Below are 19,520 nucleotides of genomic sequence, written 5' to 3' on the forward strand. Positions count from 1 at the left end.
TATTGTAAACAATTTCATTCCAATACACGGAGAGAAATAACTAGAAAGGTCAAATCCTTTTTCTAAGGAATGAAAGTGAGCAAGGAGTGTGTCCTATAGATCCATCTTGATCAATAATGATTTTAATATATTGGCCACTTGAAACAGACTTTTTTCTTCAAACCATTTTCTTTTCGGATATTTCTTATATGTGAATTTGCACGTCACTTATCTAATGACAATTTTATTGACATAATCCAAGGGATCATGGGCGGCGGTCGCATGGCTCCCGCTGGTTTCTCCGTCACTACACGGGCCGTCAGCACCAAAGGCGGTCTCCTGCTGCATCGGGACCAGATAGCTGTCGTCTTTGACACCAGGTTCTTCGCGATGTTCGATGGGTCGCATACCAACCACACCCGCACTAGGAGTTGCTACGTAGTCGCGGTCTTCCTCCAACAGTTCTTCCAGCTCGTTGGCAACTTGGACGAAGGTGCAACGTGACTTGGGGTTGTCCTGCCAGCAACGTACCATTATGCCGTAGCTGAATCAGTCAGCAAATGTAACAAGAATCATTAGATGCTGCATGCTTGATCGTATATCAAATTGTGTTTGCATTTGTACGTGAAACCCCCGACAATACACTTTCCATTATTACTGATTACTCGAGCACATTAACCCTACATTTTTGAGAGAAATGTTCGAGAATTGAGTTTCCCTTTTTTTATTTGAAACCCCAAACAAAACACTCTTCACTGTTTCTCACAACCAACTAGAGAGTGTTATACCTACTTTCAATTGTGTAAAACCCCTGAGAGTAAAATAGATGCATTAAGATCCCTTCACCTATAGAAAGAATTTAGTAAAATATCTAAGAACCATGCATACTTCTACAGCAGTTAAAACGACATTAAATGTGTTTCATGTATTGTTAAAGGTAATGGTGACCGCTGTTTGAACATACATTTCTGGCGGGCAGTTCTTGGGAGCAGCCATGCGTTGACCACTCTTCAAGAAATCATACACATCTTGGTTGGGTATTCCTGGATACGGTTTGGAACCCTTACCGAAAATCTCCCACAGGAGCACACCGTATGACCACTGTAGAAAACCAAAGAAGATAAATATTTTTCAATGTAAGATACCATTCTAATGATGCCTATTCAATTGAGCTACCGAACAGTTGACATGAGCAAGCTGGAAAGGGTAGCCAAGATTAACGAAGATTGATCAAATCACATATTGTATTTGAGGCTTTATTGAACTGTTTAATGAGATCTTGTGTCAAATGGGAAAAAAACAACGTTCATTAGGCCAAAAAATGTCTCCAGTTTCTGGTATGCGCGCGCGTCGCCGTAGCCATGCGCGTCGGCAAAATTAAATTATTTTTGTTTCAATAAAAGATGATGTCTCAAAACCGCCAAACTCACTGGTTTGACTGGAATCCTGCTGCTGCACAATTTTAACGTGTTTTTGGATGGGGTTATGATCGAGAGTAAGCTTTATGTGGCCTCTCTGGACTCCAATGTATTTGCACTAAGTTTAGTCAGGCACCATTTGCAGTCATCAGCCGACATTTGAAGCAAAACAAAAAAAAACAGGAAAAATAAAAGCCGCGTCGCCGCACCACTTTTTGGGCAAGCTCTATACCAGCAACCGGAGACTTTTTTGGCCTTAGTAAGTTAACTTAGAAATTAGTTATAGAGGTGGGAGTCTTAAGACGAAATACTCCAGACGAGGGTCAGGCGCCTTGAAAACATATCCGATGAAAATTATCAATAAATCGAAATTATCAATAAATTTTTTGTGGCTGGACATCGAAGTTCATGTAGTTTCTCTTTGATGGATAGTCCACAGAACGCAAAGAGATGGGTTTTGCTTTCTTTTCCGTTAAGATCTTTATCTAAACATCATCTAACATTCCAATCAAAGATGGATTTAATTGCGTACCACGTCAGTCCTGGCGTTGTACACTCGACGTTCCATGGACTCGGGAGCCATCCATTTGATAGGCAGCTTAGCCTGGGCATCGCCGCTTGTGTAGTAATCCGAGTCGTGCATGTCACGGGACAGTCCAAAATCAGCTATCTTCACCACAAGATCACTGTTCACCCTAAAGAGGTTGTTAAACGTTGATTTTACTTTGGGATCAAATCATTTAAGAATTGCAATGCCATTAGTTCGAAGTCTTGAGTTAATTCAATGAATGCATGTCCCCTGGTATCTCTGGTGCATTAAAATTATTTTCGATGAAACAGCTGACCGATTTCTCTCGGAAACATCCGAGGTCTAATTTTGCTTTTACTCAAACACACATATAAAGAAATTTGTAAAAGCCCCAGATGATATAGAAGAGAGGATACACTTACATGCAATTTCTGGCCGCAAGATCTCTGTGTACAAACTTGTGCTGAGCCAAGTAACTCATACCGAGTGCAGCATGTGAGGCAAACCTCATCAGCAGAGATGTCGCCAAGGTCTAAATTAAAAGTAAAAACCTCCAATGAATAAATAAATACCACACTCAGAACAAAACACATGACATACTGTTTACGAAATGGGACTGCATTTTGTTTAATAAATCTTAATATTAATTATCAAACGTAACAACCTCTACCAAAATTACCATTAAGTCAGTTCCAAACTCATGCCACTCATCAACAATTCTTTTATCGAACCTTCATCTACTTATTATCGACATTGATCGCTCCTGAATAATACCTGTTTCTTCTTGACCAGATATGTCTTGAGGTCACCGTTTGCCATGAAGGGTATCACCACCAAGGGGTTTTTGTCCGCGTCAAAGGTCAACCCCAGAAGCCCCAGCACGTTGACATGGTCGAAGGTTTTCATGATCAGGCCTTCCTCCAGGAACTTCACCACATTTTTCGGGTCCGAGGTGTCTATACATGCAACAGTAAGGCATTTATATGTGATAACTGGCACGCCCTGCTCACATTTGGCCAAGATACAACACAAAAACAGGAACTTGTATTTCAACTTATTTTCATCACCACAGAAATGCAATAACCCAGTGACACCGGAGAACATTCAATTCAGTTCAAGAACATTTTACAACCAACAATTCGCAATTCTGAATGAAAAGACTCTTTCAGCTCTTTCATTCAAGACGCACAACGATTAATGTTGTTTAGTTCCTCTTTCTCGGTATAAGGTCATCCATATACTCGAGACCAAAATTCATAGCATTTTGAAATGGGCCTTTTTCAACCGAGGAACAACATTTCAATGCTTTGTTTCGAATCTACACTGTCATAGCAAACATCTCTCTCAAATGGCTGACATTCTCGTCACCAACCTTGCACTGTCTTCACAGCCACAATTTGATCTTCTCCGGGTGTATCGTGTAGAACAGCTTTCAGTACACGCCCAAATGCACCTGTAAAATTTGGTCAAATGTATTATACTCATCTGTACTGATAATCTTTTGCTGGTCCCGAAGACTAGCCAGCTGGCAGACCAACCGACCTACCGACTTACTAACAGACCCAGCGACTGGCCGAGCCTAAATAATTTCCTAGGTCGAAACGTGAAAATGTGTTTCAATCACGCCAATAACGGTTTGCACACACAGCCCCTTTATGTAGGCCTCTCCTTCTCACGTAAAATAAAAGCTTACACTTTGAACTCATGAAATGTTCAGTGTTTCCTCGTACAAAGTCTTTACCTTGTCCGAGAGTCTCTCCCAATTCCAGCTGGCTGAAGTCGATATGAATGTCGTCGGGAACGAAGCTGACCTTGTTGTTCAGGACAATGCGCTTTTGTTTTGGCTGAGCAGATTCCGACTGTTTCTGGGATCTATACCACCTGCGTCTTTTGACGTGGGAGTCAATTTCTGAAGAAAAGTGATACAATGTCGCATTAACAGTAAATAACGTAATATAGTGGTTGGTTTACGAGCACGTTCAGGCTTACAAATCAACAGACAAAACAACCTTTGCATGCTACACAAGATTCACAAGTTGTCTAAAATGGTAAACACAATCTTGACACAAGAGTTCGATATTTATTTTTGTTTTTGTAGAAAAATTTGTTTCATCCTGTCTACAACTTGACAATTTACAGTCAAACGAGGAGCACGCCATTTGAATTCTTTTGCCATGTATTTTACCATCAAAACAGGCTGCCCATTAGCAGCCATCTTGAGAGTTTTTTTAGAAGTAGAACATAATTTAATACCGAGATGTGCAGCTACGTACTGTTTAATTTTTTTCTAAACTATCATAATTATGCTTGAAAATTAGGAATTGACAAGTAGCCGGTAAACTCAAGTGATGAAGGATAATTGGCTTTGAAATTTGAAAGGGTTTCGTGTTGTTTACCATTTCGCCGTCTTGCGGTCAAGTGATTTTAACTTACAAGAGCATACTCATATAGACTGAGATGATACTCTCTCTTCACCGCAGTTTTGTGCACGTACCTGTTTCTAGCACTCCGGAATTAAATATTCGAGTACACTGAAGTCATCTCTTGCCACCAGCACTTACCGAGATGAATCGCCACTATCCTGCCCAATAGTCTTCGGTCGTGGGTGCGCTTCCTTTGCAACTGTTTGCAATACACTAAGGTAGCAGCGAGCAGTATCGCCATGGAGAGTGGAATGACCAAACTCGGTACAAGTATAGCGACAAGTGGCACCGTACTGGGATAGACCAAGTAGCCCAACCTAAATTGTAAGTTATTGTGGCGCACCTATGTAATAATACAAATGAAATGATAAACAATTCAACAACTGATTAGACTTAACCAATTCGTTAATGTCGACGTTATAATAATTACTTTTGAAGAAACAATCAATAATGAAAAAGTAGTGTAATTACGTTTTGGGGGGAACAGGCCGAATTTTGGGCGTTTTTGAACCTTTCGGATTGAGTATAACAGATGTTCAACCGAAAAAGAAAAGGATAAACTTCCCCCTTGGGGCCGCAAAAGAAGGAAAAAATCAAAAACAAAAAGAACACTTGACACCTAACCTCCCCAACCCCCACCCTCAAACATGGATCCGCCTCTAACTTACCCATACCACAGGCAGACCTATCCCGGTATCTTTTCCCATGAAGTCCCCGGCTGCTGGTGCCTCATCGGGCAATTCACATACGAGTGATGTCTCACTGATCAAGTTGACGTCACAGCTCTCTTCGCCGATCGTCACCTTGATTTCTACAGCTGTGATGGCGCTTTTAATCCGCTTGCCCTGTTAAAGCATCCACAAGTAATTTAAGTTAAATAGTTTTAAAGGAAATTTATTGGTATCTGCATTGGTATATTTCGGAAGAATTTAGTCTTTTCGGTTGTGACAAAATGTGCAACACTTGTTTTATTTCTAAATAAAAAGGTCATATAGCCGTATCACACGTAAGACTTTCTGTCGTTTTTCATGTATTTATTCCTATACACACCGTGTGAGGACTGAGGTAAAAAACAAAGAACCTTAATTGTTATTTCACATCACATCTAGATTTGCTTTGCAATAAATGATCTGAGCTAATGAAGTTTTGTAACTCAGCAAGAGTTACCAAGTTAGGCCTACTGTTTTTTTGGAAGATCCACTTAATTCAGGAGGAAGAGATATCAAACTTGAATTTATCCCTAGTCACATATGAGAGGTGATGTCACTTCACAAAGCACTGTGTAAGTGTGCTTCGTGCACTTTGACCGACAGACCCCATATCTACTCATAGAAAAAAACACAACAATGAAAAGGATAAACACATAGAATAAAACACGTATACCAACCATGATTGTCAGGGTTTCTCCTTCTTTGTTCTTCGTACCACCTTCAAATTCATCATACACTGGATCCTCAAAGTACTTCAAGTCGACATCGTTATCCTGAGACCATGTCAACAGTTGAGTGACCCCATCCATGATGAAGCCAAAGGTCAAGTTTGCATTGCTCATGTCGAGGTCTGTTACGTTAGGAGACGGGCACCGCATCTCTGTTGCAGATTTAACTTGACATTCCTGCAAAATAAAGACCCACATCAGTCAGTTGACAATTCTGGTCAGCATTAGCTCCGGTTGACAATGGCACCTCTCTTTGTTTCTACTTAAAAACAGAAATGGATTTTGATGATGTAATGGCTGCCTCACTTAACATAGTACCCTTTTTGCCATTTTTACATTTAAAGTGGTCGTCCGCGGTAACTCAGCAATATAGAAGTTTTAAAATATTTCCTTTTTAGGATCACTGGATCCTCAAAGAACTCCAGGTGGACATCGTTATCCTCAGACCATGCCAACAGTTGAGTGACCCCATCCATGATGAAGCCAAATGTTTCATTGATCTCTGACAAGGTCTGTTATGTTAGGAGACAAGCATAACATCTTTGTTGCAGATTTAACTTCACATTCCTGCAAAATAAAGACGTCATCAGTTGACAATTCTGGTCAGCATTAGCTCTGGTTGACAATATGGCACCTCTCTTTGTTTCTACTTCAAAACAGAAATGTGTTTCATGATGTAATGGCTGCCACACTTTACATAGTACACTTATTGCCATTTTCACATTAAAAGTGGTCGTTCGCGGTAACTGAACAAAATTTGAAAAAGTAAAGGATTTAAAAAGCTTCCTAATTATATATGTTGCAATAGTGGAGCAAGTAGATAGAGATCGGTGGTTAAGGGGAGGTTGAGCAAGGATAGGGCAGATATAAAATCATTTATTCAGAGATCAAACACATTTCTCACCTCCACTTTACGATCACCGTTTCCATTAGTGACAACGATTTGACGGTTTCCACTTGTGTTTAGAAAAGTGCCAGTAACGTTCAAAATTCGACCACCCCTGACAATCAGAAACACCGATAGCAAATACTGAAAATAAGGTCTACACTGAAAGATACTGGTTGATGTATAAAATCAATTTAAATAATTTAGAAATGTATACACACATGTTCACTTTTGATATAATAATAATGACATTTTGAAGTTTAGAATAAAGCATAATATTTCACTGTTCACTGATTTATCAGTATCTTCGGTGATAAGATGATTTGTAGTAACCTGCTTCTTAAAACAATTAAGCATAAATTTGGCTGTAAGCTTGCTGTCTTGAAAGCGTGCCTTACAATAGAAACATAACATTTCACAAAATTAATACCCCGACAAAAATTTCTTTTTACTCCATTTTTTGTTTGCATTTAAAAAGTTTTAAAACACCGAAATTCTCTTTGAACAATACAGTCTGTAATGATTTACTAATAATGTTGATGATGCCAATTGAAGTATATAGCCCATGGTAAAACAGATGAAGACAAAAAAAATCATGTAGACTTACGAAACGATGCTTTTCAGAGGAGACACACCAGTAATGGTGGGATTCTCAGCGTACGTGTACATATCTGATGAGGTTCTCATGGCCCCATCAAAAGAGACTTTCACAACACCTTGATATCCAACTTGGCCAACAGGGGTTGTGCATTCTAGCATGGATTCAACCGGTTTGCTTAACAATTTGGGAGAGAAATAAAAAATCACAGTTAAGCTTTCTGCAGAGATTTTTACCAGGCGTGGTTCTACAGGAGGCTGGGGGGGGGGGGGTCTTTAGGCCCCAAAATGTTGTCTAGCCACCCCCCCCCATCCAAAAAAAAAATTCTATTAAAAAAAATGCCAGTAGCCAATTTAGGAATTTGACGTCACATGCGACTTGTCCCCCCCCCCCCCCTAAAAAAACTAAAATTGAAGGGGGCATTTGTCCACCGTTTGGTAATATAGTGTGCACGATTGTAAGACTTTATCAGAGCTCCTCATAGAAAATATGGTACGAGGCCCTCTCCCCCCCCCCCCCCCCCCCTCGGAGGCCTGATAAAAACCGGTCTAAATTTCAGCACGCCTCCCGGCAAAAAATTCAGGATCCATACATGCTAGCCCCAAAAATATAGGCTCTAGACCGCGCCTGGCGTAAACTTGAATTCATCTTTGTGTATGATGCTCCTTAATACTGAATGGATGTATAGCAATGTCTCAAGGTAATTCGAAATTGGACGAATTTAGAGCAATTCTACAGAATAGGATAAAGCAGATTTTTATAATAAAATCTATAACTAACAAAATCCCTTCCACAAAGGTGGGAAAGGAAAATCCTTTTAACTGAAGTTTGATAGAAGTCGAAATGATTTTTTGAAACTAAAGATTGCACCAATGTTGGGGAGCTTCCTTTTCTTCCTGAATTAATAATTATCGTACAAACAACTGTGTATTAGGAAAGAGACACAATACCCTGTTATGTTGCAAGGATAGTCGCCGATGAACGCTTCAATATCGCGTCCTGTGTTGAGGGCCGAACCATTCACACTCACTGCCGTCCCACCGGCTTCTGGGCCGAGGCGGGGTTGGAAATGGGTAATCGCTGGGTCCTGTTGACAAAAAAAACATTTCTAGAACTGTGTTTGTCTCTCACACAATTTTCACAACAATTATATTATTGTTATATTATATTATTGTTGGAATAAGTATTTGCTAGATATTCGTGCATAGAGTCCTCGAGTATTATTTATTTTAAATATTTTGACGTTTCAAACGTAATTCTGACCTACGTTTTAGGAAATTCACTCAAATGCCTGGGATTTTCCCAAATATCCTCAACTCAAACATAAAATTTTTGGTGTAAAATTATCAACTAATTCAGCTAAAGTATATCTCATCATTGCTCCAGCTGACATAATGCGGTGTCGAACTGCTAAGAAAAGAACGTTCGTGAACAGACCTCTTTCGCGATCATACATTCCGTGATTACTATTTCAGTGTAAAAAAAATTTCTTGGACGCTTGTTCCTTTTCCAAGAAGGTTCCTCAGTGGCTGAGTCAGTGTAAACGAGTGCGTGCAGAACATGACTTACTTTGAAGTTAAAGTTGACTGTTCCTGAGCTGTGTTGCATTGTACCGTCCGCACCCGTGACTGTCAACGTAACAAACTCGGCTCCTTCACTTTCTGCTCTCGTTCTGCAGCTGACACTGAAACATAAAGTGATATGTGACATTAAGAAAAGGAGGAAAAAAATTGATTAGAAATCCAAATAAGTTGTATGCACGGCATGACGACATCGCCTATAAATGCTGAAAAAACGTATTATAACTGACAGAGGACAAAATACTTTAGTTAGAAAGATTAAAACCAAATGTTTACATAAAGAAGAAGAACTGAATAGGTGACCATTAGTCAAAGCTTGAATAAAAAGGTAATGTCCTTGCATAAAGCATGATTTGACCCTACCTTGCTCCAATTTGGTAGTCTGAGTTTAATCCAGCCAGATCACAGGGCTGATTGCCAACCATCACACTCAAAACATCCTCAAATCTCCGACCGATATCAGTTCCCATCACATTTATGACTGTGTTGCCTTCAATGGGCCCAGTCAAGGGAAATACCTAATGCGTGATTTTTAAAACAATAATAAACATGACACACAAAAGCAAGTACATGTAACATAAAAAACAATGCATTTAAATACAACACATTATTAGTAAAGATGCATTGGTAAATGCTCTTGAAAGACAACTTGCTCAGCTAGGTGGCTCATATGCAGTCATCCATATAAGCCTACTTTATAGACCATACACCTCTGCTTATGCAGTCATACAAATTGAGGTTTTTTTTTCATCTTGAACATGACAAAATTTCCCTTTTTTACCTTGTCACAAAGGCAGGTCAAATGAATACAAGGTGTGCTTCATTTGGTGGCAGTAGTCTTTGATACTTTGTGAAAACTATGGATAATTACAAACATGTTGACAAGTATCCTCGCCTGGAATATTAATTTAAAAAAAATTCAAGATACTTCAAAGCGAATAATATTCAACTAGATGGTTGTATATTATTTACCTCGCTCAGAACTGGATCAGGGCAGTTCAATCCGTTATCCAAAGTCACCCTATTTTCACTGCAAATTTCAGTCAGTTTGCAAACACCAGACTCGCTCGGCGTGGCACCACACCAAACACATTCGAGCGCTGGGCGGGCTGTAACACAACGGCTGCAGTCTGGCTTCTGGACTTCACATTTGTACAATGTTGCTATTTGATACGAGCAGAAATTTGATATAATTAATATCATTTCTTGCAAGAACTTTACCGTGAATTCAATATTCAGTATTTTAAAGAACAATCTCCATGATGCAAAACTGTTGATAACAGGTCAATGAAAAGTATACATAAACATATGTTAGACTGACGAAAGCGTAAATCTCCTCCATCAGTCCTTATTCCTTACCCTTATATCCATGTATGTCATCTAGGATGTGCGCAGCACCGCTTGTGTCAGTCCATGAAACAGTCAGTTTCACTTCCATCTCTGGTTCACCATTGGAGAGGTAAGTGTACTGTTGAGGGCAAGCAAGCAACGTTACCTTTTAATATACCTGAAGCTAAACATTGTGTCCGGCCAGTATGCAAAATAAATGATAGCTTTCATTCTCATAAAAACATTAGCAATCCAATGCACAAAATAAGTTTAAGAATAACATACAGCCTTCTCTTGGCATGTGATCCTATCACCATTGCGATCTGCATTAACAGCCTGAAGTGATCCCTCTACATATAAGCTGCATTGATAGCTAGAAATCTGCACATGGAAAACAAACAAAGGGTGTAATAAAAGGGTGAGTTAAGAAAGTATGGAAAGAGTAAAACTAAGAAGTACTCGGCAGTATTATCCCCATCATACCTGCGTTTCATAGACTCTAGTGAAGGTCTTATAAAGTAAACAGCGTTCTTTAAAAGCTCAATACTTGACAATGCGACGCAACATTTTTAATGCAGTTATTCAGCAAATCCAATAAAGGTTAACCGATATAATGTAGACATGCATAATAATTTGCATTGCCAACAAAGGGCAATTGCAGCTTATCACCCAAACAACATTAACCTCTTTCTAAGCACATGCAATGTTTACGATGATAACAGTATATATAATTATATAGGATGCAGGAAGCATTTGCAAACTGCTCGGGCCCACCTTAAGTGCATACGGTCCAAAGGGTCTTGTTATCAAACAATTAATGATAACTTCGCATATCACTTTGCATTGAATGTCATAAAGAAGGTCAGATGTCTAGACCAATAGCATTTAGCAAACTATTTCATCAAGTATTCCAAGGGGAAATTGTATTTTTTTCTTCGAAAAAGAATTAGGAAAGCGGAAAGTGGACTCAGAGAAATTTTGAAAAATGTCACTATCAGGCATTGACGGGGGAATTTTCTGATAGACGGGGCTTAACGTGGACATCACTTACAGACTGACACTGTTTTTTTTCCCAGCCATTAATAAACAAACCTCAGTTTCGTCTGGCAGGTTTGTAGTCATGACAGTTATGTTCCTCATAATGTCATTAGGAAGCAGAACTTCAGCAGTCTGATTCAGCAGTTGAGGGCAAAACTCAAGTCCTTTGACTGCAGAGGCGGTTGGATTCTGTAGGTAAACGCCAACAAACAACAAACTATGTCATTGCCTGAACCCCAAAATATACATCTGCTTCGATTTGAAATGATCAACAGACATCTGATAGAAATTAGCTAAATTCTGAAATAAAAATATAATTTCAGATACTTCCACGTGTGCTTAATGGGAGGAGTACATAACAATTAGTGTCGCTTTCAATAACTAATGCACAAAATACGTGTTTAGTGAATAGTCGACATATAGGATTCTACAATCAAGAGATTTAAAATTCGTATCGGCTTAGCTCTTATAGTTTTGTTCTTACGTTATCTCCAGTAATGATGATTTCATTAGCACGTGTGCATGTGGAGCTTTCATGAGTACATCTGTTGTCAAACACGCACCAATCGCAGGCCCAGCGACTACCAACGCAGGATACACAGCTACGAAAACAACCAAAGAATTGCATATATACAAAGATTAAAAAACAAACTAAAGAGAAATTGCATAAACTCAAAGATTAAAAAATCATCGGCAAATGTATACTACAAAACAACCTAAAGGAAAACAACTTGAATTTCAAATACAACTGATTAACAGGGTATATAAACACAAATACTCACGAAGTGTGCGTTGAACACTCATAGAAGTAGAAGTTGGCGTCTATGAATTGAACTGAAGTTTCAGATGAATCGACACCCAAATCTACGTGTACTGCATCATCTAAGCAATAAATAAGAACAAGTCTCTGCGTTTATCAGTTGAAACAGATAATAACAAAAATAAGCGTGCATTTTAAACCTTTTTTGTGAGTACCAAATGCAGACATTATTTTCATGCTTACGGAAAGCATTTTGGTGTACCATATTGTACTGCCTATGAACACATTCTCTGTTGATATCCTTATGATTGGCCCAATGATGCGATTGAATGAAAAACGACACGCTGGTTTACAAGCATCATTCCATTCTAGAATGGACAAGAAGGAGACTATAAGTCGACTTTTTGAATGCTTGTTCTGTATATTTTGCAATAAATAACTTCTTATGCATTTCTCTTATTGCACTTGCCTCCTTGTGAAATGGCAGGTATCCCATCACTAGGAGGTGACGTACACTCTAGTACTTCACCATTCTTCGTAGCTGGAGATTCGAATGACCCGAAATGACATTCATAACTCTGGCCTGTCCGTAGATCAGGTAACTGTTGCACAGTCAGGGTGATCTAAAAGTGAAAGGAAAAAAAGATATAATGAATAATAATATTTATTTTATTAATATGCTATGAACTCCAAGAGTTAGCTCCATTGGTCAGGGGTACTAAAGACAGATTGAAATAACATTTGGTGAGCTCCAAATGACTGAGAATGAGTGACAGGTATAGTACATGAAGCACGACATTCTGAATCATTCCGACGCATGATAAACTATTTTCTTAGAGAGTCACACATTTTAAAACATATTTAAAGACGTTTGACATCAAATACCCATCAGGTCTCTGTACAAAGCTAAAATTCATTAAGAATACAGAAAATCAATTGCTAACAATATTTACTCATCTCAATTGAGGAGGCAAAATGATTATGCCCTATATGATTGAACTATAGGCGTCGCTTGAACTATACAAGTATAGGCGTCGCATTGACAAAAATATTTCTGCATATATATACCTATCTGGATAAGTCCATAACAATTCTGCACTTTGAAGTAAGTGTTTAATTGTAAGGATGTTTCAATTTTGTTCCCATAAGGATGTGAGTAAGATGTAATTTCAATCCATCTGGCTCCAGCTCACCTGTTGCTCAGTGACTGTGATTGGCAGGTTATCATAGGGAGCTACATCGGTAATATTAATGCACTGAGCAGCATTGTAGGCCAACCATCGAGTAGATACATCAGGTGATGGACAGTCTGGATATCTCGTACATCTGGGGAAGAATTCAATGTTATCACATGACCAGGGTAGCTTGGTAGTCGACAGTGACCAGAAGCCAAAAACCAAAATTGAAAACATGAAATGCCCTACTTTCAAGATTTCATCAAGAAACATGGTTAAGTCACCACTGAATTTAATGAATCGCACGAAGATTCTCTACGTACAAATAACATCGGACAACCCTTACAATCAATAGGCTCCTTGAACTCTGTATTAACCATATGAAATTTCTTTCACTGACACTCAACTAGACTGAACAGCTATCGGAACTCTCCTATTACTTCCATTCCAGAGTGCACAACTTATACAGTTGTACCTACATTATTAATGGATCAGATCTAATTGTTGCACCCCGTCTGAGTGGTGATAGACTACCGTTCTTACAACTTCTCGAACGACCCATTCACACACTTTGGAGACATCCCGTATGACTTACTTTCGTTCCAGTGTGCACCATCCACAATATGGGTCTCCATCATTCCCTGCATCAGTCCCAATACACGTTTCGCATGTAGTGTATTGGCTACAATTCTCCACACGAAGCTTCACCAACTAAAGTGTAGAACAAATTGTCCTTTTTTTTTAAATCTTAATGTTGAGAAAAAAAGTATTTGATTTCATCAGGAAACTTGTTTTTTTTTTTACCATCTTGAATCTGGTTTTTAGTTTACGAAGCAAAGGAACAATGTTTATTGTGTGCATTTGGCCAGATTTGCTGTGCTTTTCGTTGTTATAAATAATATTCAAAGCACCGAATGGTTTCTTTGGCTTTTCATAAATGACTGGAAATCTAGTTGCTGTTAAAACAACACGTTTGCTTGTCAGCTTAGTTTTTGACTTTTCTGTTGACAAATCTGTCAACTTTTCTGTTAATGCGAAGTCCACGGGGAATGCTAAATGGAGCAGAGAAAGTTATTATTCAGTTAAAAGCATTCCTCCTCGGCAGGTTAGGTATGCGCTTACCTTTTGTTCCATCAAGAGAAATAGTACACTTGTTGTTTCATTAACATTGACATCTGGCAGAACTGGACTGGTGTCAACGCTAATGCGTTCATAAAGTCGGCTGGCAGTGTTACTTTCCATATGAACCTAATGACAAGATGCATAATTATGAGACACATAGGACTTAAATACATCTGTTTACACCTACATTGTAAAGAGAGAGTTAAGAAGTTTGACACGGATTTGTTGATATTACCACGGGCAACCACGCACTGCTTGCAAGCCAATTTATTAAGAGAAAACTAGCTGATTTGTTTCTCATTCAAAAAAATATCAATAACTTTCGAGAATTAATGCGTCGTGCTAAAAACTAAAGTCTCGAGTGCAAGGGATGTAAACGAAATGGTTTGAAATAAAACTGTTTCTAAACTGTCCAATTTAGGCTCTACGACGCCTTCAGTGACACTTTTAAATCGATTAGGGTTAATTTACCTTCAGTAGAACTCCACTCGATGTTCCGATTAAAGCGATTGTGTGGTTGACTTCTATAGTGGTTATGATGGATGACATGAGAGTACCAGGCAGCTCTAGAATTGCCGTGGATGGAACGGGGTCTGTGCCCTTGGCGTACTTGAATAGTGGCGTTTGAGTAGCATCATTGGTCACGGGTGTGCAGAAATAGCGATCCAGAATGGGAATCTATAACGAAATTAGAAAGAAGAAGAATAATTAAACAGATCTCTACTCGATGTCTCAGTTCAAGCAATAGCTTGGTTCAACGGGGGTAATTTGCAATTATCAACGACACACAAATCCGGGGAGTTCAAGGAGAGTCGTTGATGAAACGAGAATGGGTGCTTTAGTGTGTTTATATCACATTGATGTATATCAGCCAGAGGATTGCAAACAAGGTTTTCTTGTTCAACCTAACACACAACTTTGAACCCATTTAAATTGTTATAGTTTGCATATATTCTGCAAAACAAAAACAATTTCAAAGGTTCAGCCTTAAAGGGAAAATACAACATTTGCAAACATCAAAAAATAAAACTACCAAATCATTTTGAAATACCTTGCTGGACTGTTAGTGAATGATAGTGTAAAGCATCCTGTAAAATCATGGCACCTGGTATACTGTCATTTTCAAGAAAAGTGGTATTTTTGTATCAATTTCCAACGCTGATCGGCCGATCAGCGTTGGAAACAACTGACTTTTTTCAAATACTGGCCCCAGTTGACCATCGCAGTTGTTTGCAATCGATTACAAACCTATGAACGGGTACGAGCCAGCTAAACTGGTTCCCTGACCTTACAATTCCCCAATGTATGTAAACTGCTCTGTTTCTTCTTATATGGAGTCAGGGAACCAGACTACAGGAAAATATCGTTTTTCTTGGTTTTTATAGCATTTTCGAACCCAAAACCTCAAAAAAGTCAGTGTAACTATATTTGCTATATATTTCCAACCCCCAAATTCCATCCATTTCTGAAAATTACAGCAAAAGCAAATGATGTATATTCCCTTTAAAATGAGGTGGAGTTTCGGGACGAAGGGGGCTTGACTTGACATATCAGGTTTGCTATGTATTGTTTGAACACATTTAAGGGCCTCCAAAGTAACACCGATTGGAAAGCTGTGACTTTTATAACATTCTGCAACTCGCTGAGAATAAGGGTCAGATTATCCGGACCTTTCTTTTATTTACTAACACACCGCATGTGGTCAATACAATTATGAATGGTATATAAGTCACAAAAAGGGTAAACTCCCCAACAAAACCATTCTGTCTGGACGCGCTATTTTGGTTAATAATGAAGGCCCATTCCCTACACGAATGATGAGCAAAATGTGGCATTTAGTGATTCACATTTTTCTATTTCACAGAAATTATCGAAGTTTGAATTTGGGCCTTCCAATGCACGCATATATGCAATTTTCACTTGCACGGTCACGTTTTGGACAAGTAAAATCTCCATCAACTTTTTCAACCTGACGTGTTTTTAAATTTAAAATTTCATAGGTTTTCGTCTTCCGAATCGTTGGTTTAAAAATATATATGTGAAAACTATTCTAAAAATCTGGACTCAATTTTACTTTAATTTCAGAATGTGCAGCTTAGAGTACGTGAAAATACAAAATAAATTAATATTGTCAAATTGCAATAACGGCTTATTTGTAATACATACAGGGCGAGTCAAAAAGAATGTGACCGAATTAGATTTTTTTTTATAAAACATATGTTGCTCGCTCCATTTCAAAATATTACTCGCTGCATATAGGCCTACTGTATATAGCGAGGCTACGTACTACAGGGTGGTGCAAAAAGAAGGAAACCCACTTTTGACAGCAATTTTCACCTACTTGTTAAGCAGATTTCAAAAATTCAATTTAATGGCATTAAAATGTTGATCTGTAAACGTAAGTGCGCAAAAAAATTATTGCCCATGCATATTTTGTCTCTGAGATAGGGTAGTTTAAAAATAGTATGTGCAAAACCTGTTTGTCTACGGACGGCTTTATTCCAATGCATCCGCTTGACTGAGCTCCGAAACTTGATTAAAGACACAAAAACCCCACTACACTAGACCTTCACGTGATTTTGGTGACTTGTATTCAAGTTAGCATAATATCACTATTCTTGCGATTTTTAACAGATTTTTTCACCATGTATGGTTGAAGAGCTATACTTTATGCTACATTATAAAAAAAAAAACAGTTCAAATAAGTTAAGGTTCAAATTCCTGTCAAAATTGGGTTTCCTTCTTTTCTGCACCACCATGAATTTTGGAGCCCAATGCAGTTGAGTCTCAAGTGTCCATAGAAAATCCGACATAACTCCCCTTTCCCCAATAAAAGTCAAGATATCGATCTATTATATTATTATTGATCCTCAGTTGAAAAGTAAATCAGTTTGATAATTGCTCTGAACCTAAATTAGCCTCCTGCGATGGCGTGCAGAGCTAACATTGAAAAACCGACAAACACACCCGTTACTGGCAATAATCAGACCAGGGCTGTCGATTAGCTACAATTACAGTACAGATCGTAGCCGGCCTTGGGAAAAGATAACATACCCAGGGGTATTTGCGGATCAACGATTCTGTTTTGTTGATGTGCCTTTAATTAACAAACTTTTCAGCCATCGTACCCAAAAGTGAACAATATCTACATATGAGCATAGAGCATTATAGTTGAAGTATTTGGGCTTTCGTTTCCCGGTAGAAAAGGTATATTTGTGTTATAACATCCACACTATTCATAGTCATAATGCTTCTCAGTGCTTTTGTCATTCTTTAGAACTGCTGATTGGACCAATTATTTTCCTCAGTAAAATAATTGCTCCATACTTTGTGGTACGTTTAAACTTATTTAAAGGGGTTTTGGGTCTCGTGCTGGAATGACTTACCAGCCAAATCATTGCTTTTTATTTTTTAACCCGAGGCATATTCAATAAATCACGTTCCTTTATTTTCCATGATTTGAGCTCTTTTACCATATCTTTAAGGATATGAACGATTTAACATTTCCTTATTTTATCACGAGTATTTTGGAGCTACCAAATCGTGTTTCATCTCCAGTTGTTCCCATAAAGGGTACGATAAGTATAAGGATGTTACATGAAAATAGAATCATGGGAGAACAAAAAGGAGCATCTAAACGTTGGTGGATTTTTAAGTTAAAATGTGTCATTTAAAAGTGAAACACATTATATTGCTAGGAAAATACAAATTGGGAAAACAATCTACTTTTCGAGGTGAAACTCGAAACAGCACGGGGAATTCATCTTGAATCTCATTAGAGAAATGCCAACATCATTTCAAATATGCTTCTGTACTCACCCCGAAACTACTGCAAAAAGAATTCTGCAAATAGTTAACAGAGTACGTATTTCCATTCTGAATACATCCCCGCACTGCTTCTCTGAAGGCAGCCAAGATATCCGTCATCCTGTACACACATAATGCTGAGTGATCGATGGGTATATCACTGGTACCCGGAGCTCCTTGGTTCTTGGCAAACACAGCATACAGCACCTGCTCGTCTGCATGGAGACCCAATGATGCCGCTAGATCAGGTCCTGCTGGTCCAAAGTGAGCTGCTTGCACCAAGCTGTACACACTGCCATCTGATCCACTGCACTGTAGGGTAATTTCTGTGTAGGCGTCTAGGTTCCGACCGCCTTGACAGACTCTGCTCATCTTAGAAACAAACTGGGCAGAATTCAAATCTTCTTTCTGAGAGGAGACGAAGTAGGTGAATCCACTGTGGGCAAATGATCTAACATATTTTATCTTGTAATTGGCATGTATGGCATCCCTAATTAAGATAACACGGTCCTCATTCGGTGCTGGTAAAGAGGGGTACCCTTCAAGATTTCTTCTTGTTATTGCTGGAAAGTTTCCCGAATTATCAATGTTTTTCCCACCATATGTAACAGCCACATAAAGCATTTCTTGTCCACTTCTTCTTGGAGCAATCAGACTAACAGTAGATGCTTCCTCAAACCCAGCAACGTAAGGAACAGTCTCCACAATCACGTTCCTGATATCCTGTAACTGTCGTAACTGACAAATACCATCATACACACCGCCACAGGTTATCAAACTGTTTGGCCGAGTACTGTCAACTACCAGTATCTTGTTGTAGTTATTTGTAAGCTGGCAGGGCATCATACTATCCGACCTGCTGTCATTACAGGTTGAAGCATTCTGTATCATTTTCAAACTACTTTCCAACCTGTACAACCAATTGACAGCTCCCACATACACATTTCCATGGTCACTCAAGGTAAAATGATTGAACTTTGATGCACGTCTTTGGAGTACATCCAAAATATCAGGATTGTCAAAGCTGGCCAACTCATAGTCTGACAGGTCTGCGTGCCACTCAGCTGATGTGGTAAACACATTTACGCAGATGACGCTCCAAGACAGAGCAATTGCCTTCAGGAGGGCGGAGTGTCTCCTACAAGACTCCATGATCTTCAGTTCACGGAGGATGTTTGAGATGGTAACGCACCCTCTTTTACAATGCGGTGGGTCTTAGAGAAAAGTCTATAGTCACAGGCTGTAAAAAAATAAATAAATAAAAATTACCAAAGTTTACAGTACAGTAAGGGAATCCATACAATGAAAATATTTACAGATAAAGGATTATTCTCCTGGCCTTATTCCTAAAGGAATTGTTTTTAACAAACTTTCTAACTATTGGTTTTGCGAAAAGTCAATTTCTGGTTATGAAACGAATGTTCAGATCGGTTCTCCC

General features: G+C 38.7%; 1 protein-coding gene across 1 annotated transcript; it reads right to left on the reverse strand.

Moving 5' to 3' along the window:
* Positions 1–206: 206 nt before the first annotated feature.
* On the reverse strand, positions 207–19,260 carry LOC119736364 (plexin-B-like). Its single transcript, XM_038210376.1, has 27 exons — positions 18,095–19,260; positions 14,747–14,953; positions 14,276–14,401; positions 13,749–13,864; positions 13,172–13,304; positions 12,448–12,601; positions 12,001–12,100; positions 11,703–11,820; positions 11,273–11,407; positions 10,466–10,561; positions 10,211–10,319; positions 9,824–10,014; positions 9,215–9,369; positions 8,841–8,955; positions 8,222–8,358; positions 7,281–7,448; positions 6,692–6,788; positions 5,737–5,964; positions 5,018–5,194; positions 4,488–4,692; positions 3,668–3,835; positions 3,299–3,379; positions 2,701–2,882; positions 2,349–2,458; positions 1,930–2,092; positions 944–1,080; positions 207–523 (listed from the first exon to the last, which is right to left on the reverse strand). The coding sequence occupies exons 1-27, from the start codon at positions 19,232–19,234 to the stop codon at positions 208–210; spliced, it is 5,064 nt and encodes a 1,687-aa protein (XP_038066304.1). The 5' UTR covers positions 19,235–19,260; the 3' UTR covers position 207.
* Between the last annotated feature and the right edge of the window lie 260 nt (positions 19,261–19,520).

The sequence above is a fragment of the Patiria miniata genome, unplaced genomic scaffold, assembly GCF_015706575.1.
Source record: "Patiria miniata isolate m_02_andy unplaced genomic scaffold, ASM1570657v1 HiC_scaffold_3, whole genome shotgun sequence".
Taxonomy (NCBI): Eukaryota; Metazoa; Echinodermata; class Asteroidea; order Valvatida; family Asterinidae; genus Patiria; species Patiria miniata.